We start from the raw sequence: 22645 nt of genomic DNA, 5'->3' as shown, positions 1-22645 counted from the left end.
GAGAAGATCCGACATGTGTAAGGGACTTACACTGTCGGATCTTAGGATGCAGTACCGCAGCCGCCGCTGGGGGCATTTCTCGTCGAAATGCCGCCTCGGGTATGCAAATTAGCACTTACGGAGATCCACGAAGCTTTTAAGTATTAGTTTGCCGTCGCAAAATTAGGGCTGCTTTTACAAAGTGTAAAGTTAGTACACCATGTAAAAGTATACCCTTCTTTCCCGCGACGCTGTCAATTTTTTTTTTAATTTTTTTTTTCCCGGCGCATCTCTTTTTTCTCCCCGACGCAACTTTTTTTACCCAGTGCGATTCACAAAACTCGGCGTAACGTAATTTCGCGCAATGCACGTCGGGAAAATCGCGTCGGGAGCATGCGCAGTACGTCCAGCGCGGGAGCACGCCTAATTTAAATGGGACTCGCCCCATTAGATTAGGAACGCCTTGCGCCAGACGGATTTAAGTTACACCGCTCAAAATTTCTAGGTAAGTGCTTTGTGGATCGGGCACTTAGGTAGAGATTTTGCGGCGGTGTAACTTAAATAGGAAAATTTAAGTTACGGCCGCTCTTTGTGGATCAGGCCCAATATATTTAGATTAATAAAATAATTGTATTTATTTTATTGGCCGCGGCTTATTTATTGGTTTACCATCCAAAATAACTCTTATCAACAAATCCATAAATAATTTTTTATTATCAGAATTCACCTTAATTTTTTTTTTATCATAAATACCAATATAAAATTGAACAACTCAGCCATTAAAGCTCAAGTTGTATAACAAGCATAACTTTACTCATAAATTGTCCCCCTTTTCATTAGAAAAGGTGACCCGAACCACATAAATATTTAGCTGCGACAGTCCAGGGAGGGTGGGAGCGGAGCTCCGCCGCTGACGACCTCCTGAGGTGACTGGCAGTTTGCCTCAGGCGGAACCCCCTTAATATAGGGGTCCCCCCCAGGCTTCTAGAATCTTCCATAGCTGGTTTCAAGGGTCCCCCCTTTACTGTTTTTAGGCACCCTGACCTACTTTCCAGGGAACCTTGACCTACTTTCAAGGGGGAGCCTTGAAACCCCTTTTAGCTGCCACTGTCCCATTAGAAAAGGGGACCGGGGGAACTTGAAACCCCCTATCCCTTTTCTTTCACATTCTCCAGCTCTCAGTAAAAGTTCTTATTGCAGGAACACGCATTTAAATGACCCCTGTGCAGCAATATCCTAGTTTCCACTGTCTAGAAGACTCTAATCTCATGTTATAATGGGTTAATGTTACACTGTGCCCAACAGCAAGGTCAGTCTCTTATTGTTAAAATGGAACTAAACCCATCAACCTAAAGGTTTCCTAAAACAGTTCCATCCAAGGCATGCTGTGAATGAGAACTGTCCCAGCTCTCTCAACAAAACTGCCAAGCCATCAAATAGCTGGTGTCATAACTGATCACAGGTGCATCACCATGGCAACAGAAGTTCTGAGGCTTAGTAAACAACTGATGACCTCACAGTGCAGACTGCAACTGCCAATAAAAGCTGGGCTTCCAATTTTCCAGGCAAGAACGGTCAGTTGACCTCTGGAAGTGACAGAGAGCAGTTGTATCTCAACTTTCAGCTGTGTTTGATCAGTTTAACTCTAAAAGAGAAAGGAAACAGTTATAATGCTGCTTCATCAAAATTTACAACGCTTTATTGATGACCAAAAGTGGCTAAGACAGAACATTACACAATGTTCTTTTAACCGTATAAACAGCTCAAAGCTGGATTATATGGGATTTTTGGGAATTGTTGCCGTGGCAATTCTATCAGTTATCCTTTTCATTGTCTTACTGCTGGTTTTCTTACGGATTCGAAAGGTGTGGAACTTTGGCTGTGTGGCTTGGGTGTATGATGCTGACAACTCCATGAATGGCACATACCAGGTGCCCTATGGTTTTAACAAGAAACCTCATCAAGACCAGGGCTTTTTCTCATGGATCTCAGCTGTCTTTCACTTGAAATATAGCGACATCTATAAACGATGCGGTCAGGATGCCCAACATTATTTGTCCTTTCAAAGACACCTAATTTACTTTCTTGCTGTTGCCAGCATCATCTCGCCATGTGTGCTGATACCTCTCAACATGATGGGGACTGCATCCACGGGAAAAGGACTTTTTATAAAGACAACAATGGCAAATATACGAGAACGAGATGAATTCTTGTGGCCCCATTTTATAATGGGGCTCATTCTATCAGGTTGTATGATAGGCTTCATAAGAAAACACTCATCCTCCATACATGAGGATGAGGATGAGGTAAATCACATGGTTTTTATTCATAGACTACCACAAAATGCAGATAAGGAAACTATCAAGAAGCACTTCAATGAAGCCTATCCTTCCTGTAAAGTGGAGAGAATTCATATGTGCAGGGATGAATATAAAAAAGAACTAAAAGACACCTGCCAGTCACATATTGGATCAGCCTATGTGACATTTTCTAACAACACAATGGTCAACTTGATTCTTAAAGACTTTAATGCCATTTCATATTACAGAAGACCCCAATCAAGCGTAAGTGACCAGCTGAAAATCTCCCACTGGTCTGTGCCTCGTGCACACTACCCAGAAGACATATTATGGAAAAACATGTCTGTTTGTGGCTGGAAGTGGTGGGCTCGATACCTGTGTATTAATGGATTGCTTTTTACCCTGCTATTATACCTGACAACTCCAGAAATGATTGTCACTAATCTGGACATGTGGAAAATAACAAAACCGTTCTATTTTTTGGATAAGGTTCTCAAATATTTCCCAGCTTTGTCACTGTGGATATTTTCTGTAATACTTAAGTCCATGGTTCTTTTGTCCACTCCATATGAGGCACATTGGTTTAAATCTACGGAGAACAGAATGATAATGTACAAAATGTTCTCCTACCTAATTTTTATAGTCCTCATAGCACCATCACTGGGCCTCAACAGCTTATATGCATTCTTTGAGTGGTTGTTTACAGAACTGCCAGATCCTAAGAATGAGGCCAGACTGGAATGTCTATTTTGGCCTAGCCGAGGAGCCGTTGTTATCCATTATGTGATCATTGCCACTTTTGTTGGCAATGCAATGGACTTGGTGCGAATTCCAGAATTCCTATGGTATATCGCATGCATGGCTTCTGTAAGATCCACTGCAGACAGACTACGCAAAATGGAGACTCAGGCTAACGATTTTTCATATGGAGGGATGTATGCCAATATACTGTGTGTCATCACAGTTGTTATGGCATACAGTAACATTTCCCCGTTGGTGGTACCCTGTGGTTTACTTTATATGTCAGTAAAACATCTTATAGACACACACAACCTCTATTATGTGCATCTTCCAACCAAACAGGACAGAAGTGTACATAACGCCGCAGTGGGATTGTCCATTGCAGCTCCAATCTTCTGCCTAACATGGCAGTTCCTTTTCTGTGTCCTGCGGAGAGGCTGGATTCCGCTGACTGTAATCCAGGGAGCTGTTCTGCTCATTTTGATTATGTATTCCCTGATTAAAGCTTTAACTAGCATTGTCAAACATTTCAGTCCATGCGTGTTTAAGACCAATGAATCATATCCGGCAGTACCGACTAGCATAAGCAGGGAGGACGGTTCTGAGAAGTCACCTGTGCACAGCCCAAGTGTCGTCATAAACATTGAGATGGAAGAGGAGCAACAGAACACAAATGCAAGTGAACCACAGGGGGGTGTGTGCAACTTCTATAAGAACTATCCTTTAAGTGGCGTCCTCAACATTTTCACTGCATGCATGTATAAGACCAAGGAATCATATCCAGCATCACCGACTAGCATAAGCAGAGAGGACGGTTCTGAGAAGTCACCTGTGCACAGCCCAAGTGTCGTCATAAACATTGAGATGGAAGAGGAGCAACACAACACAAATGCAAGTGAACCACAGGGGGACGTGTGCAACTTCTATAAGAACTATCCTTTAAGTGGCGTTCTCAACAATTTCACTGCATACATGTATAAGACCAATGAATCATATCCATCATCACCGACTAGCATAAGCAGAGAGGACAGTTCTGAGGAGTCACCTGTGCACAGCCCAAGTGTCGTCATAAACATTGAGATGGAAGAGGAGCAACACAACACAAACGCATGTGAACCACAGGGGGCAAAAGACTTGAGAGAGAAAAGGAAGAGGGACGGGAGAGAGGGAGAGAGGGGGAGAGGGGGGGTGAAGGAGGGGAGAGAGAAAAGGGAGAAGCAGAGAGAGAGAAGGCGTGAAAGAGAGAGAAGATGGGAGAGAGCGAGAAGGTGGAAACGTAGAGCGAGAAGGAGTGAGAGAGAGAAGGGGTGTGAGAGAGAGAAGGTGGAAACGTAGAGAGAGAAGGGGTGAGAGAGAAAGAAGTTGAGAGAGAGAGAAGGGGTGAGAGAGAGAAGGGGAGGGAGAGAGAAAGAGAAATGGAGGGAGAGAGAGAGAAGGGGAGGGAAAGAGAGAGAAGGGGAGGGAAAGGTAGAGAAAGGGAGGGAAAGATAGAGAAGGGGAGGAGGAGACACAGTGGTGGGGGGGAAACTGTGGTGGGGGGGACACTGTGGTGGGGGGGCACATTGTGGTGGGGGGACACTGTGGTGGGGGTACACAGGGGGACATTGTGGTGGGGGGACACTGTGGTGGGGGGGGACACTGTGGTAAGAGGGACAGGGGACACTGTGGTGGGGGTGACAGGGGACACGGTGGTGGGGGGACACATGGGGACACACAGGTGGTGGGGGGGGGGACACTGTGGTGGGGGGACACTGGGGCACACTGTGGTGGGGGGGACACTGTGGTGGGGGGAACACTGGTGGAAGGGACACAGTGGTGTGGTGGACACAGTGGTGGGGGGGACACTGGTGGGGGGACAGGGGGACACATTGTGGTGGGGGGGACACTGAGGTGGGGGGGACACTGGTGGAGGGGACACTGTGGTGGGGGTGACAGGGGGACACTGGGGACACTGTGGTGGGGAGACACACAGGTGGTGGGGGGACACTGTGGTGGGGGGGACAGGGGGACACTGGTGGAGGGGACACAGTGGTGGGGGGGACATTGTGGTGGGGGGGGGGGCACTGTGGTGGGGGGGACAGGGGGACACATTGTGGTGGGGGGACACTGTGGTGGGGGTACACAGGGGGACATTGTGGTGGGGACAGGGGGACACTGTGGTGGGGGGACACTGTGGTGGGAGGGACAGGGGGACACTGTGGTGGGAGGGACAGGGGGACACTGTGGTGGGGGTGACAGGGGGACACTGTGGTGGGGAGACACACAGGTGGTGGGGGGACACTGGGCACACTGTGGTGGGGGGACAGGGGGACACTGGTGGAGGGGACACAGTGGTGGGGGGGACATTGTGGTGGGGGGGGCAGGGGGACACATTGTGGTGGGGGGGGACACTGTGGTGGGGGTACACAGGGGGACATTGTGGTGGGGACAGGGGGACACTGTGGTGAGGGGGACACTGTGGTGGGAGGGACAGGGGGACACTGTGGTGGGGGAGACAGGGGGACACTGTGGTGGGAGGGACAGGGGGACACTGTGGTGGGGGGGACACTGTGGTGGGAGGGACAGGGGGACACTGTGGTGGGGGTGACAGGGGGACACTGTGGTGGGGAGACACACAGGTGGTGGGGGGACACTGGGCACACTGTGGTGGGGGGGACAGGGGGACACTGGTGGAGGGGACACAGTGGTGGGGGGGACATTGTGGTGGGGGGACACTGTGGTGGGGGGGGGCAGGGGGACACATTGTGGTGGGGGGGACACTGTGGTGGGGGTACACAGGGGGACATTGTGGTGGGGACAGGGGGACACTGTGGTGAGGGGGACACTGTGGTGGGAGGGACAGGGGGACACTGTGGTGGGGGAGACAGGGGGACACTGTGGTGGGAGGGACAGGGGGACACTGTGGTGGGGGGACACTGTGGTGGGAGGGACAGGGGGACACTGTGGTGGGGGTGACAGGGGGACACTGTGGTGGGGGTGACACTGTGGTGGGGGGGACAGGGGGACACTGTGGGGGTGACAGGGGGACACTGTGGTGGGGGTGACAGGGGGACACTGTGGTGGGGGGGACAGGGGGACACTGTGGTGGGGGGACACTGTGGTGGGAGGGACAGGGGGACACTGTGGTGGGGGCGACAGGGGGACACTGTGGTGGGAGGGACAGGGGGACACTGTGGTGGGGGTGACAGGGGGACACTGTGGTGGGGAGACACACAGGTGGTGGGGGGACACTGGGCGCACTGTGGTGGGGGGACAGGGGGACACTGGTGGAGGGGACACAGTGGTGGGGGGGACATTGTGGTGGGGGGACACTGTGGTGGGGGGGCAGGGGGACACATTGTAGTGGGGGGGACACTGTGGTGGGGGTACACAGGGGGACATTGTGGTGGGGACAGGGGGACACTGTGGTGAGGGGGACACTGTGGTGGGGGGACACTGTGGTGGGAGGGACAGGGGGACACTGTGGTGGGGGAGACAGGGGGACACTGTGGTGGGAGGGACAGGGGGACACTGTGGTGGGGGGACACTGTGGTGGGAGGGACAGGGGGACACTGTGGTGGGGGTGACAGGGGGACACTGTGGTGGGGGTGACAGGGGGACACTGTGGTGGGGGTGACACTGTGGTGGGGGGGACAGGGGGACACTGTGGGGGTGACAGGGGGACACTGTGGTGGGGGGGACAGGGGGACACTGTGGTGGGGGGGACAGGGGGACACTGTGGTGGGGGGACACTGTGGTGGGAGGGACAGGGGGACACTATGGTGGGGGCGACAGGGGGACACTGTGGTGGGAGGGACAGGGGAACACTGTGGTGGGAGGGACAGAGGAACACTGTGGTGGGGGGGACAATGTGGTGGGAGGGACAGGGGGACACTGTGGTGGGGGGTGACAGGGGGACACTGTGGTGGGGAGACACACAGGTGGTGGGGGGACACTGGGGCACACTTTTGAAGGAAGGAGATTATGATCCAATCAAGCACAAATACAAAAATCGCACCTCATCCCTGGTATAGTAGAAAAGAACAGTGGAGCGAATGGGATGTTGACGGTGCTTAGACAAGAACAATGTAAGAAAATTAAATTTTATAACAGTTTATTTAAAACCTCAAAAGTCGGTTTTTGTACATTACAAAATACATCATTTAAAAAACAAATTGCCAGAGTGTCTGATTTGGGTTGCTGGAATTCCCCAATATTGAGCTACTGGTCGATTTAAGGATGTTGTTGGACCCAATATATTTCGCCGTAACCGGCTTCCTGAGGGGTTCCACAAGCGACCAGAATTTATAAAGCCAGCTCTGAACAGAAACACTGTGGTGGGGGGGACAGGGGGACACTGGTGGAGGGGACACAGTGGTGGGGGGGGACATTGTGGTGGGGGGACACTGTGGTGGGGGGGGCAGGGGGACACATTGTGGTGGGGGGGACACTGTGGTGGGGGTACACAGGGGGACATTGTGGTGGGGACAGGGGGACACTGTGGTGGGGGGGACAGGGGGACACTGTGGTGGGGGGACACTGTGGTGGGAGGGACAGGGGGACACTGTGGTGGGGGAGACAGGGGGACACTGTGGTGGGAGGGACAGGGGGACACTGTGGTGGGGGGACACTGTGGTGGGAGGGACAGGGGGACACTGTGGTGGGGGTGACAGGGGGACACTGTGGTGGGGGTGACACTGTGGTGGGGGGACAGGGGGACACTGTGGGGGTGACAGGGGGACACTGTGGTGGGGGTGACAGGGGGACACTGTGGTGGGGGGACAGGGGGACACTGTGGTGGGGGGGACACTGTGGTGGGGGGACAGGGGGACACTGTGGTGGGAGGCACAGGGGGACACTGTGGTGGGGGTGACAGGGGGACACTGTGGTGGGGGGGACACTGTGGTGGGGGGGACAGGGGGACACTGTGGTAGGGGGGACACTGGGGACACTGTGGTGGGGGGACCATTAGAATATTATGGGACCTCCTGCATCTGTACTGGCTCCCCCCTCCCCATGGTGTCTCTAAATAAACAGACTCACCCGTCCCTGTAATTAAGACCCCGCCCTCCTCTCTTCTCGTCCATCAGGGTACTTGTGCTGTGCTGTGCTGGCCGCTGCCTTGGGGTTCCTGTCATCGTCCTCTCCTCCTAGTTTATTCACAGACCTCCGGGCAGGGAAGAAGACCCAGTGTTGATGCCGCGCAGAGGAGGGTAGGCGGAGCATCAGGCTCCGCCTCTTTCAGTTAATCTGGCCAGTAATCAGACGTCTTATGGGGGCGACAGTTGCTCCCCTCCCCCGGCCAAGGTCGCCCAATAGTATTAGGCAATGCTGCGCTATAGCAGGCCGGCCGCCGGGACCTGAATGCATGTGGGAGGCGGCCGTGGGACGACGAGTGGGGGGGGAAGTCTGTGGGGGGGGGGCGGCAGCACATTAGGGTGTGCCCAGGCACACCCGGCACACCCCGTGCGCACGCCTATGCTCTATACTTATTTCAATTGGCTTTGCTGAACGCTCATGTGCTATACAGAGCTTCAGGACAGACTGGATCCTTCCTTCAAATCCAGGATGAGATCGTCACAGCCCTTCTGTATCCAGGAGGTGCTGCACCTCACCATTCCCAACCAAATGAAGTAAGCCGACTGCATGAGAGGCATTTTCTGTATGTCCTCGAGAGTACCCCAACCCAACGAGCCCCCCCAAAGAAAATGTTGTGTCTGTAGAAAGGTGGATATAGGCGTGACACCCGTTATTATTGTCCCCGCTGTCCTGACCATCCTGGTCTTTGCATTGGGAAATGTTTTGAACTAGCTACCACACACTAGTGCAGTTTTAGCGTAGGGTATTTCACAGACTAGGACACACTTACACAGGGTCTCCCAAGATACCATCGCATTTTGAGAGACCCAAACCTGGAACCGAAAAGTTGAACAGTTACAGTTACAAAAAAAAGTGTTAAAAAAATAAAAACGTAAAAAAATAAAAAACAAAAAAATATAAAATAAAAAAACAGAAAATATTTTTATTGTTCTCTCCCTCTCTATTCTCTCTCTATTGTTCTGCTCTTTTTTACTGTATTCTATTCTGCAATGTTTTATTGTTGTTATGTTTTATCATGCTTGCTTTTCAGGTATGTAATTTTTTTATACTTTACTGTTTTCAGGTACGCCATTCAGCTGTTGAGCGGATTTATTTATCTTGACAGCAACAGCGATTGCTCCCACGATACATAAAGCCCTGACTCCAACGCTGTAGGAGGTGATTTCACCATCACAGTTAAAAAAAGAGCATATATGCCGAAGCATGGGGGCAGCAGGGGCGGAGGAGTGATTTTGCTTCTAATGCCGCGTACATACGGTCGAAATTCAGACGGAGGCTTGCCGGTGGAAAAGTCTGACCGTGTGTACGCGGCATTACTTTTTTGCGGGAGGATGCCCCCATGCTTCGGCATATATATATTTTAGGCACAGGTTGCGTAAAAAAAATGTTTTATTTTTTACTGGTTTTTTTTTGGTATTTGCTTTGCAGGTATGGTATGATCTTACTGTTATACTGTAATGTTACTTTGTTTTAATGTTAACCATCATTTGCTTAGCAGGTACGCCATTCAGTTGCAGCGTGGATTTATTTATCTTGACAACAACAGCGTTTGCTTTCACGATACATAAAGCCATGACTCCAACGCTGTAGGAGGTGATTTCACCACCACAGTTAAAAAACAAGAGCATATATGCCGAAGCATGGGGGCAGCAGGGGCGGAGGAGCAATTTTTCTCCTAATGCCGCGTACATACAGTCGAAATTTCGACGGAGGCTTGCTCGTGGAAAAGACCGACTGTGTATACGCAGCATAACTTTTTATGCCGTGTACATATGGACGAAATTCTGACGAAGACTTGCCCATGGAAAAGTCTGACCGTGTGTATGCGGCATAACTTTTTTGCGGGAGGATGCCCCCATGCTTTGGCATATATATATTTTAGGCACAGGTTGCATTAAAAAATGTTTTATTTTTTTACTATGTTTTTTTTGGTATTTGCTTTGCAGGTATGGTATGGTAAGGTCTTACTGTTATACTGTAGTTTTACTTTGTTTTAATGTTAACCATCATTTGCTTAGCAGGTACACCATTCAGTTGCAGCGTGGATTTATTTATCTTGACAGCAACAGCGATTGCTCCCACGATACATAAAGCCCTGACTCCAACACTGTACAAGGTGATTTCACCATCACAGTTAAAAAAAGAGCATATATGCTGAAGCATGGGGGCAGCAGGGGCGGAGGAGCGATTTTGCTCCTAATGCCGAGTACATATGGTCGAAATTCCGACGGAGGCTTGCCGGTGGAAAAGTCTGACCGTGTGTATGCAGCATAACTTTTTGTATGTATGCCCATCATTAGAAGTGGGTGGATGAAGGGAGGTATTCTTTTTTTTTTTTTTCTTTTTTTTCCTCCGCTCAGTCAATAACATTCTTGGTGACTTTTTCATGGAAGATGGTCCCCCATCGTCTCCGAAGAAGTTTTAGCATCATCTGCGGTTGTATAGTTGCCCCCTTTTTATATAAATATATATATATATATATATATTATTTTTTTTTCTTAATTATAAGTATATATTTTTTTTCTTTATTCTCTTTTTTTTTTTTTTTTTTCCTTCTTCAAATACAGAGTCAATCAGATTTAACAGTCTAACCAGAGACTAAGGGTATACCTAAGTTGTACCCAGCATTACCCCCCTCCCTCCAAGCCTTTCCCCCCTCCCCCCCCCCACCCACCATCTCGGGACTCCACTTTCACTATTTTTTCCTGACAACTACTTAGATTTTCTATCTCTCCCTCAAGTTTTCCAGATATCCCCGGGTTTTTTTAAACTCCAATTTGTCCATTTTCCCCTCTCCTCACTGTTTTCCTCATCTGCCCTATCCTTCCATTCCTCCCTCCTGTAGGTATCCTCCACAGACTCCATCCACTCCCAAACCTGTGGGCTCTCTGCTTCCCTCCACTTTTTTGGAATCAACCGTTTGGCTGCATTCAGTAGATGGGGGGTCAGTGATCTTTTATATGCTTTTATACTCTCGTTCCCCCCGTGGAACAAAACAACCCATGGGTCTTCTATTACCTCTTTTTTAGTAATCACCTTAATGAGTGGTAGGATTTTTTTCCAAAAGTTTTTGATTACCGGACAGTCCCACCACAGATGAGCCATTGTCCCCTCCACTGTACATCCTCTCCAACAGTCTGCTGACTGTCCTTCCCTGTATTTGCTGGTTTTGTCTGGGGTATCATACCACCCCGTTAGGCATTTGAAGTTCATCTCGGCAGTCCTTACATATGTTGCAGAGGTGTGGGCCATTTTTATTATTCTGGTTACTGACGTTTTTCCTCTGGGAACTTTCAGTTCTCTTTCCCATTTTAAAATATATTTTGGAGTTTCTATCTCTTCCCTTTTAAACAGAAACCTGTAGATTTTTGAGATATTACCTTTTGAGCTATCGGTAGTACAAAGTTTTTCTATCGGTGTATATTCTTCGCTTGGTCGGAGAGGTAACGGTAGGCGCTTAATAAAGAGCGCCAACTGCATATAACGCCATTCATCCAGTCTCATAGATTCTATCTTTGTTTTAATTTCGTGATATGTCAATATCTTACCCTTTTGTATTATATCCCTAACCTGTGTCCTATTTTTAATCCAGTGCCCCCCCACCCCTTCAGTCCCGGGTGCAAAAAATTCATTGGGCCAGATTCACAAAAGAGATACGATGGAGTATCTCAGATACACCATCGTATCTCTGATTTTTACTTTACTTTTACTCCTATCTATGCACCTGATTCATAGAATCAGATACGCATAGATAGGGCTGAGATCCGACAGTGTCACACTGTGTTACACTGTCGGATCTTTTTTTGGATTTAAAAATGGCGCCGGGGGCATTCCCGCTGATTTACACTGAATAATATGTAAATCAGCGAGATACGCGAAATTCACGAACGTACGCGGACCCGACGCTGTGTTCTTACGTCGTTTCCGTAGCGCGGTACCCGTCGTATACTTACCCCTGCTAAAAGCAGGGGTAAGTATTGTTAAGTATGGCCGTCGTTCCCGCGTCGAATTTGAAATTTCCTACGTCGTTTGCGTACGCCGATTCACGAACACGCGCGTCGCAAGTCCCGCACACGTCGCAACCACTGACGTCCTATTGACGTCAGTGGGAGCAATGCACGCCGGGAAATTCCCCGGACGGCGCATGCGTATTTAAATCGGCGCGGGAGCGCGCCTGATTTAAATAGTACACTCCCCCAGCCGCGGAATTAGAATTCCGCCGGGGGAGTTAGGATCCGCCGTCGCAAGTTTGGAGGTAAGTGTGTTGTGAATTTGACACTTTCCTCACAAACTTGCGAGGGCGGATCTTAAAACACATAGGTTACACGGATCTAAAGATCCGCTAACCTTTGTGAATCTGGCCCCTTATCTTTAAGGTCCATTAATGGAGAATTAAATTTTAATTTCAGTTGTTTGTGTACTCTATCCCAAACCCGCAGTGCATTACTTGTTATTTCGTGTGCTAAAGTGTCTAAAGTTCTATGTTGAGGTGGGTTCCAAATAATTCGCCCCAATTGTGCCCTTGCCAGTGCACATTCGATATTAATCCATCTTTTGTCTGGATTTTCTTTGGCCCACTCTATTATTCTGGCGAGAACTGTTGCCGCGTAATATTTACCTATGTCTGGTACCGCCAACCCGCCCATTTTCTTTTCCTGTTTTAGTACTTGAGCTGAAATCCTCTGTCTTTTGTTTTTCCAGATATAGTTCATCAGAAGGGAGTTTAATATTTTTATATACATCTGTGGTAGCGCTACTGGTACCATTTGGAATTTGTAGATTATTTTTGGGACTAATACCATTTTTACGACATTGACCCTACCAAACCATGAAATTGGCCGATGGTAGATTGTTTTGATCTCTTGTTTAATTTCGTTTAGCAAGGGGATGTAGTTAGCTCTATACATTTTCCTTATAGAGTTTACCAGTTTTATACCTAGATAATTTATTTCTTTTTTCCAGGAGAAACTAAATACTGTAATATAAGACAATAACTGTTAGAGATATTGACATTCAGTATCTCTGTCTTAGCTACGTTCATTTAAAAGTTTGAGACCTCTCCATATTGTGTGATATTTTCCATTAAGATCGGAAGTGTATTTCTGGGGTTATTTATAAAAAATAATACGTCATCCGCAAAAGCGGCCAGTTTATGTTCTTCTGTACCAACTTTAACTCCCACAATCTCGGGGCTGTTTCGTACCATTGCCAAAAGGGGTTCCAGCGAAAGAACGAAGAGAAGAGGGGACAGGGGGCACCCCTGCCTAGTCCCATTCCTCATCTCTAGGGGGGTGGATAGAGACCCATTGATTTTAATCCTGGCGCAAGGGTGGTGGTACAGAGTTTTGATCCTCCTCACCATCCTCGGGCCTATGCCTATATTTTCTAATGTTTGAAACATGAGCCCCCAGTCTACCCTATCAAACGCTTTTTCAGCGTCCACTGACAGGAGTAGACCGGGGGTCCCACTGTCTCTAATCTGCCGGAGAAGAAGGAGCGCCCTGACCCCATTATCCTTGCCCTCTCTACCGGGTATAAAACCCACCTGATCGGGATGCACTATAGTTGTCATTATCCCCTTTATGCGTTCTGCCAAGATCTTGGCATACAGCTTAGTATCTGCATTTAATAATGAGATTGGGCGGTACCCTGAGCAGAGTGTGTTATCTTTTCCCTCCTTTTTTATTACAGTGATTGTTGCTTCCAATGCCTCCCGACTCATCAATATATATATATATATATATATATATATATATATATATATATATTTTATTATTAAAGGGCTCAGAGGTCCCCATGTGGCAAACACCCTTTATCTTTTTTATAAATGTTTATTTTTTTATTTTTGTTTATATATTTTTTTTATTTATTTTTTATTTAAGGGCCCAGAGGTCCCCAGGGCCCTGGATGGCAATCCCCCCTTTTTTTTATAAATGTTTCTTTATATATATTTTTTATTAAAGGGCCCAGAGGTCCCGGATGGCAACCCCCTTTTTTTTGTAATTTATTTTTATTAAAACAAAAATATTAAAGGGCCCAGAGGTCCCCAGGGCCCCAGATGGCAACCCCCTTTTTAAAATATATTTTATATATATATTTTTTATTTCTTTTTTTCTTTTTATTAAAGGGCCCAGAGGTCCCCAGGGCCCCGGATGGCTACACCCCTTTTTTATATATATTTTTCTTTATTTCTTTCTTTATTTCTTTTTTTGTAAAGGGCCCCCCGCTTCTAAATTTGCGGCAGCCCCCCCCCCTGCTTCTCAATTTAGGCGGCAGCACCCCCCATCCCGGTTCTCTGCTCCAGGGGGCCCATGCCTGAAGCTGTGTAAGTGGCCCCATAATTCCTGATGGCAGCCCTGCCTCCCGTTAAGCCCCTGTGCTGCCCACAAATCAGGCTGAAAATCATCAGCGGCACACAGCCAGTGACAGTACTGCTTCCCTTCCCAGTGTTTTAAAATGTACAGCACCCCTGGCTTCCCTTTAGATGCGCACTTCTCCCTTCCTGCCACTGGGTGCTGCTTGCATATAAAAGTGAATTAGAATGTGATTTTATAACATCCCCGGTTTGCTCTTCCTGAGGCCGACTTCTTCATGTCCTGCTTCTCAAGGTATGTCACTGTTTGCTAATCTATATTGTAAATGTAAGTTTTCTGTAGAGTGTGCCCAAAGTCTTTATAATATTTGATGATTCCCTGCAGGTCTGGTCAGTGTTTTAGAAAGTTCCTCTATTTTACACATGGCATGGCATAGGGTCACAGCACCGTCTGTCCATTCTGCTTTAGCACCATGGGACCCCATGCCATGCCATGTGTAAAATAGAGGAACTTTTTAAATCACAGACCAGACCTGCAGTCCAGGCTGAGTAAAGCCTCAGAGCACATGGCATTACTGTCTGTATTTAACTGCTTGATGGGCTTATTTTGGGCCTGGCTGGTTCACATGTATGCCTGCGTTTCCTGCAAAGAAAAGCGCATGCCTCATGTAATAGGCTGCGCACACGGCACACCTATGCCTATGAAGCACTGAAATACAGCACTGTCTGTCCATTCTGCTGTGACTTATCTGCAGTTCCCGCACTGTCAAACTTGCTGCATTTTTAGACGTTTAGGTCATGCTTTTAAAAACACAGTGCGTTTGTGTGTGCAAGAACTGCAGGTAAGTAGCATGGTGCAAAAGCAGAATGGATTTCAAGGCAACTGTATTTTTAAAATGCTGAATGCACCTTTTTTCTGCAGGAAACAAAGGCATGGCAGCCCATTCAAATCAATGGGCTGCTGTACCTGCACAAATGAGGACCGCCAAAACATACATGTGAACCAGCCAGGCCCAAAATAAGCTGGAGGGGGGCCCAAAAAAAATGTTTGCCCTGGGCCCAAACCATATTAAAGACGGCCCTGCTACCGACGTATATCGTCGTGCGGCGGTCCTTAAGTGGTTAAGAGTTGCAAGAGGGGTTGTTTATTTATGCTTCTACGTAAAGGTGTGACAAGCAGAAAGGAGATTTTTAGTAGAGTCTGCCTTTAATCAGTCCCCTTTGTAAAAGCAACAGAGGTTAATTCAATAAGGGAGAGCTGAATTGATTGGGTGAGACACCAAAGAGAGTTGACATGTTATGAGATCTGTATGACTTTGATCAAGCTTCTTTATCTTATCTCTAAATAAAATATGCTAACAGCTCTAGGGCAGATTAATAATTTATAGTATTCTATTAAATATACTGCAATGCCTTCTGTAAGGGGCTTGACTTATAATTAGGACTCATTAAGGGATACAAAAATCACAAACATGTACATAAGTCTTATTAGTTATCTTCGCTATTCTCAGTAGTCTTGGCTGTGTTGTATGACATCATTTAAACAGTATTTAGTGCATTGCTAGGCGATAAATGGATTTTAAAAATCTGGTCTCGATTAGAGTAGCTCAAATTATATCTGCAGATTGAAAAACCATACGGGCTAAAGTGTTTTTTCCTTTTAACTGCTGTTATAAAATCAGAAAGGCTTGTGCACTGACATTACTCATACCATGTTTTTAATTAACCACTTCAGCCCCGGAAGGATTTACCCCCTTAAGAGCCAGGCCATTTCTTGCGATACGGCACTGCGTTACTTTAACTGACAAATGCGCGGTCGTGCGACGCTGTATGTACCCAAATAAAAATTATGTCTTTTTTTCCCCCACAAATAGAGCTTTCTTTGGTGGCATTTGATCACCTGCGGTTTTTATTTTTTGTGCCACAAAAAAAAACAAAAAAAAAAGCGTCAATTTTGAAAAAGAAAAACAATATTTTTTACTTTGTGCTATTCATACTTATAAAAAAAAAACACTTATCAAAAGAAAAATTAATAAAACAAATTTCTTCATCAGTTTAGGCCAATGTGTATTCTTCTACATATTTTTGGTTAAAAAAAATCCCAATAAGCGTATATCAATTGGTTTGTACATAAGTTATAGCGTCTACAAACTACGGATAGATTTATGGACTTTTAATTACATTTTTATTTTTTTAATAGTAATGGCGGCGATCAGTAATTTTTATCAGGACTGCGACATTGCGGTGGACAAATCAGACCCTAAGTGACACTTTTTGGGGACCAGTGACTCCAATACAGTGATCAGTGCTAAAAAAATGCCCTGATTACTATATAAATGACACTGGCAGGGAAGTGGTTAACATCAGGGACAATCAAAGGGTTAAATGTGTTCCCTGTTGGTGCTTTTTTACTGTGTGGGGGAAGTTCTGACAGGAACACCACAGAGACTGCTGTTTCTAATGACATGATCTCCATGTTATCCCCTGCCCTGTTTACATAGGCAAATCCCCGTTCTGGCTCTCTGTGAAGTGATCTCAGGTGGCCAGCGGACATCGGGTCCGCCGGGCAACGCGCATCGGCTCCTCCTCCATGCAGCAGGTGCACTCATGCGCCCCCTCTATATCTATTGCAGGAAACGACAGGTGCGTTGTTTCGCGCAATAGAGCACAGTGTGTATGCGGTAGCAGGTCTTTAACCACTTCCTTACTGGGCACTTAAACCCCTTCCTGACCAGAGGACTTTTTGCGATTCGGCACTGCGTCGCTTTAACTGACAATTGCGCGGTCGTGCGACGTGGCTCCCAAACAAAATTAACGTCCTTTTTTCCCCACAAATAGAGCTTTCTTTTGGTGGTATTTGATCACCTCTGCGGTTTTTATTTTTTGCGCTATAAACAAAAATAGAGCGACAATTTTGAAAAAAAATAAAATATTTTTACTTTGTTGCTATAATAAATAGCTCAATTTTTTTTTTTACGTTTTTTTTTTATCCTCAGTCTAGGCCGATACGTATTCTACATATTTTTAGTAAAAAAAAAAAAAAAAAAATCGCAATAAGCGACTGGTTTGCGCAAAAGTTATAGCGCCTACAAAATAAGGGACAGAATTATTATTTATTTATTTTTTTTTACTAGAAATGGCGGCGAACTGCGATTTTTATTGGGACTGCGACGTTATGGCGGACACATCGGACACTTTTGACACATTTTTGGCGCCATTCACATTTATACTGCAATCAGTGCTATAAATATGCACTAATTACTGTATAAATGCTTTTTTTTACTAGAAATGGCGGCGATCTGCGATTTTTATTGGGACTGCGACGTTATGGCGGACACATCGGACACTTTTGACACATTTTTGGCGCCATTCACATTTATACTGCAATCAGTGCTATAAATATGCACTAATTACTGTATAAATGTAACTGGCAGGGAAGGGGTTAACACTAGGGGGTGAGGAAGGGGTTAAATGTGTACCCTAATTAGTGTTCTAACTGTGGGGGAGGGGGGGTGACTGGGGGGGGTGACCAATCTGTGTCTCTATGTACAAGAGACACAGATCCGTCTCCTCTCTCCCCTGACAGCACCGCTGTCTGCGAGAGCCGGGAATGAGAGATGATCTCATATGTAAACATATGAGATCATCTCTCATTGGCCGCACAGATCGCCTAGGAAACGGCCGCTCCGATTGGCCGTTCACGGCGATCTGTGACTGGCTGTGTCCAAGGGACACGGCCAGCACAGCAGTTCCCCGCTGCGCGCTCGGGAGCGCGCGCGGGGAACGTGCAAAGGGGAGGCCGTAAAAAGACGGCCTGTTAGAGATTGGGAGCCGCGCTGAGGCCGTACAAAGTCGTACGGCCGTCAGCAAGTGGTTAAAGGAGAAGTACAGCCAAAGCTCGTTGTGTACTCCTGTGACCTGCTTTCAGCAGAGAGCAGGCTGAAGTCCGCTCTCTGCTGACGTCACAGAGTCTGTCCAGGCCCGGCGTCATCACGACCATGAAGTCGGGATCTACCCAGATCCCTGGACCGACACCAGGGCTCAAGTCCTGCGGGAACGCGTGGGAACGGAGTTCCTGTACTTTTTTCACAGAAGGAACTCAGCTCCCTTTGCAGGACGAGAGCAGCCGAGCCGCCCGAGCCAATTCTTCACTAAGCGGCGATGCCCAGCTTGAGTTATCGCGGGATTTAGAAAGAACTTGCTTCTTTCTAAATCCCGCGATAACTCACGGCAGACCTCCGCAATGTCTCCTGGGAACAATGACAAAAGCTCCCAGGAGACATTGCGGCATCGAGGAAGTGACGCAATACCTGCACACTACTCGATGAATCCATATACAGGAAGTGCCCAGTAACATAAAGCATTACTAAGGTACAGTGGATCAAAAAAAAAAAAAGCGGTTTAGTAACTATGCATATGAGCGTATCATTTTTTTTTTTTTTTGGTGGGGGAGTGGATCTTGGGTGGGAGTTCCCACACTTTTTTCCCCAGGACTTGACCCCTGACCGACACCCTGCTTAGGCCCCATACTCACGAGCAAACATGTCTGCTGAAACTGGCCCGCAGGCCAGTTTCAGCAGACATGTTTGGTCGTGTGTGGGCGCGAGCGGGCCGAATTCCAGCAAACATTTGCCCGCCGGGCCTTTTCCCAGCAGACAAATATTCCTGGACTTGTTTTAAAACAGCCCGCTGGAATTCAGCCCGCTCGGACATGTACGGTCGTCAGTACAGACCTACCGTACATGTCCAGGCGCCCGCCGTCCCTCGCATGCGTCGAATGACTTCGACGCATGCGTGGAAGCATTTTAAAGGCGGGCCGCCCACGTCGCCGCGTCATTGTCGCGGCGACACCGCGTCATCGACGCGGCGACACCGCGGACACGCCCCGCGTATTGTTTACGCGCGGACTTCTGTACGATGGTGTGTACAACCATCGTACAGAAGCCCTCTGGCAGACATGTATGGTGAAAACGGTCCGACGGACCGCTTTCACCATACATGTTTGGTCGTGAGTACCCGGCCTTAGCCTCTCAGCGAACCAAGCTTTAAGCGGTTGACTATGGTTTACATACACAGGCGAGGTAGTGAAGTTGATTGCACAGTTCCAGCTAATCTCCAGGTTGTGGAGGAAGGCATCACTCTGGTGGGTTTGGACCAGGATCTGAACATGCCTGATCTCAGCCCTAGTTGTGGTATCTGTCATCTTTTGTGGGATTGTTTAGTGGATTAAACAGACTTCAGAATTCCCATTTAAAGAACAATGGTTTTGCCCTGGTTTTATGCTCAACATATCTACTTCAGTTATGGTCCTCTGCCATGGTGCCACCTGATGATGTGTACCTGTCGTTTTCAGAAGCTCATAGGGTACCTCTGTCACATGTTATTAAACCCACTGACTCCATCTAAGCCAGTGGTTCTCCACCTGAAGGTCGGGACCCCCTCGGGGGTCAAATGATGATTTTCCAGGGGTCACCGAATCCTGGGTTGTTCTTGGAGCCCGCCTCCGCCAACTCAGCCACTTCGCAGCCACCCATTCAGTTCACGGTATGGCTGGGGGGCAGAGACTAGAGGTTAGCTGACTGGTGAGGAATGTGAAGTGAGAGGGGCTGGAGGAGACCCTTTCTCCTGATTTCGACATAGGTGTCACTGCTATGAGACACCATAAAGCCGGAGATACAACAAAGTTGGAGACACAGTTAATGACACTACCTGTGATTATAGTTGTAATTAAAAGTCCACACTACAGTTCTCAGATCAGCAGATGACCTTGATCAAGACCACCTAAGTTGGCTGATCAGAACCCCCCCCCCCCCCCCCAGCATTGCCACTCATCCCAACTCCCTGCAAGCACTGCCACTGATCCCATTACCCCCACCAAGGAGTAAGAGAAGGAATACAAATAGAGAATACATTGAAGGGAGAGGAAAAGAGGGGACAAAGAAAAAGAAAGAATAAGAGAAAGAACAAGAAAAACGGCTGGAGAGAGGGATGGGGGAAAAAAAAAAGAAATTATGATAGAGAGAGATAAAACGGAAAAGAAAGCAGAACAAAGAGAAAGAGTGGTACATCCTAAAATGTGGAGTGGAAGTGACTCAGGGAGCGCTAAATGCCCCATTAGGGGGCGCAAATTACTTGTCTTGCCCCGGATGCTGACAACCGACGAATAATTTTACTGTTAGGCCCCGTACTCACGACCAAACATGTCTGCTGAAACTGGTCCGCGGACCAGTTTCAGAAGACATGTTTGGCCGTGTGTAGGCCCGAGCGGACCATTTTCGGGCGGATCGGACAGGTTTCCAGCGGACAACTGTTTCCTGGACTTGCTTTAAAACAGTCCGCTGGAAACCTGTCCCCCCGACATGTACGGTCGTCTGTACAGACCTACTGTACATGTCCGGCCGCCCGCCATCCCTCGCATGCGTCGAATCACTTTGACGCATGCGTGGAAGCATTTAAAAGGCAGGCCCGCCCACGTTGCCGCGTCATTGTCGTGGCGACACCGCGTCATTGACGCGGCGACACCGCGGACACGCCCCGCGTATTGTTTACGCGCGGAATTCTGTTCGATGGTGTGTACAGCCATCGAACAGAAGTCCCCGGGCAGACATGTCCGATGAAAACGGTCCGCGGACCGGTTTCATCGGACATGTCTGCTCGTGAGTACTCGGCCTTAGGGGTCCCCACAACTTAGGAAATGTTATCAAGGGGTCACGGCACTAGAAGGTTGAGAACCACTGATCTAAGGGCCAGATTCACGTAGAATTGCAGCGGCGTAACGTATCGTAGATAAGTTACACCGCCGCAAGTTTTCATCGCAAGTGCCTGATTCACAAAGCACTTGCGTGAAAACTTACGCCGGCGGCCTCCGGCGTAAGCCCGCGTAATTCAAAGGGGCGTGTGTCATTTAAATTAGGCGCGCTCCCGCGCCGGACCTACTGCGCATTCTCCGTTTTGAAATTTCCGCCGTGCTTTGCGCAAAGTGATGTCATTTTTTCGAACGGCGACGTGCGTAGCGTACTTTCGTATTCCCGGACGTCTTACGCAAGAATTTTTTTTTTTTGAAATTCGATGCGGGAACGACGCCCATACTTTAACATGGGCTGTGTAAAGTTAGGGCAGCTAAAACGACGACTAACTTTGCGACGGGAAACTAGACTAGCAACGACGTAACAAACGCGAAAAACCATTGTGGATCGCCGTAACTACTAATTTGCATACCCGACGCTGGTTTACGACGCAAACTCCCCCCAGCGGCGGCCGAGGTATTGCATCCTAAGATCCGACAGTGTAATTCAATTACACCTGTCGGATCTTAGGGATATCTATGCGTAACTGATTCTATGAATCAGTCGCATAGTTAGGACGACCCTAAAACAGAGATACGACGGCGTATCAGGAGATACGCCGTCGTATCTCTTTTGTGAATCTGGCCCTTAGGGGCAAATCCACAAAAGAGATACTCCGGCGTAAGCCGTCGTATCTCTGGTTCTAACTTTGGAACTGATCCTCAGAAGCAGTTTTCCTAAGTTAGGCAGAAGATCCGACATCTGTAAGGGACTTACACTGTCGGATCTTAGGATGCAGTACCGCATCCGCCACTGGGGGCATTTCGAGTCGAAATGCCTCTGTTAGTATGCAAATTAGCACTTAGGGCGATCCTCAAAGCTTTTGTGCCTAGTTTTTTCGCCGTAAGTGTTAGTTTGCCTGGTGTAAAACTAGGGCTGCTTTTACAAAGTGTAAAGTTAGTCACACCTTGTAAAGGCCCATTCAAGCGACGGCATTTGGTATGCATTCCCGAGGGAGAACTCCACGGCAATTTGTAAATTCCAAACCGGCATGGGTTCCCCCCCAGGAGCATACCAGGCCCTTAGGTCTGTTATGGGTTGTAAGGAGACCCCCCCTCCGCCGAAAAATTGACGTAGGGGGTCCCCCTACAATCCATACCAGACCCGTATCCAAAGCACGCTACCCGGCCAGCCAGGAAGGGAGTGGGGACGAGCGAGCGCCCCCCCCCCTCCTGAGCCGTGCCAGGCCGCATGCCCTCAACATGGGGGGGTTGGGTGCTCTGGGGCAGGGGGGCGCACTGCGGGCCCCCCCACCCCAGAGCACCCTGTCCCCATGTTGATGAGGACAGGACCTCTTCCCGACAACCCTTGCCATTGGTTGTCGGGGTCTGCGGGCGGAGGCTTATCGGAATCTGGGAGTCCCCTTTAATAAGGGGGCCCCCAGATAC

At 48.2% G+C, this 22645-nt stretch overlaps 1 protein-coding gene across 1 annotated transcript; it reads left to right on the top strand.

Annotated features, from left to right (window-relative positions):
* The first annotated feature begins 1649 nt into the window (after positions 1-1649).
* LOC120944391 (CSC1-like protein 1) lies at positions 1650-10524 on the top strand. The gene is made up of 2 exons (XM_040358449.1): positions 1650-4131; positions 10460-10524. Exons 1-2 carry the CDS (start codon positions 1650-1652, stop codon positions 10522-10524), a joined length of 2547 nt encoding a protein of 848 aa, XP_040214383.1.
* The last annotated feature ends 12121 nt before the right edge of the window (positions 10525-22645 follow it).

The sequence above is a fragment of the Rana temporaria genome, chromosome 6, assembly GCF_905171775.1.
Source record: "Rana temporaria chromosome 6, aRanTem1.1, whole genome shotgun sequence".
NCBI lineage: Eukaryota > Metazoa > Chordata > Amphibia > Anura > Ranidae > Rana > Rana temporaria.
The sequence above is the reverse complement of the archived record's forward strand: the minus strand, read 5'-3'. Positions and strand labels throughout refer to the sequence as shown.

Coding starts and splice junctions, on each gene's coding strand:
- LOC120944391 (XM_040358449.1), top strand. CDS start 1,650: ATGCTGCTTCATCAAAATTTACAACGCTTTATTGATGACCAAAAGTGG. Junction 4,132..10,459: donor GCAACACAACACAAACGCAT/GTGAACCACAGG, acceptor TCCTCCGCTCAG/TCAATAACATTCTTGGTGAC.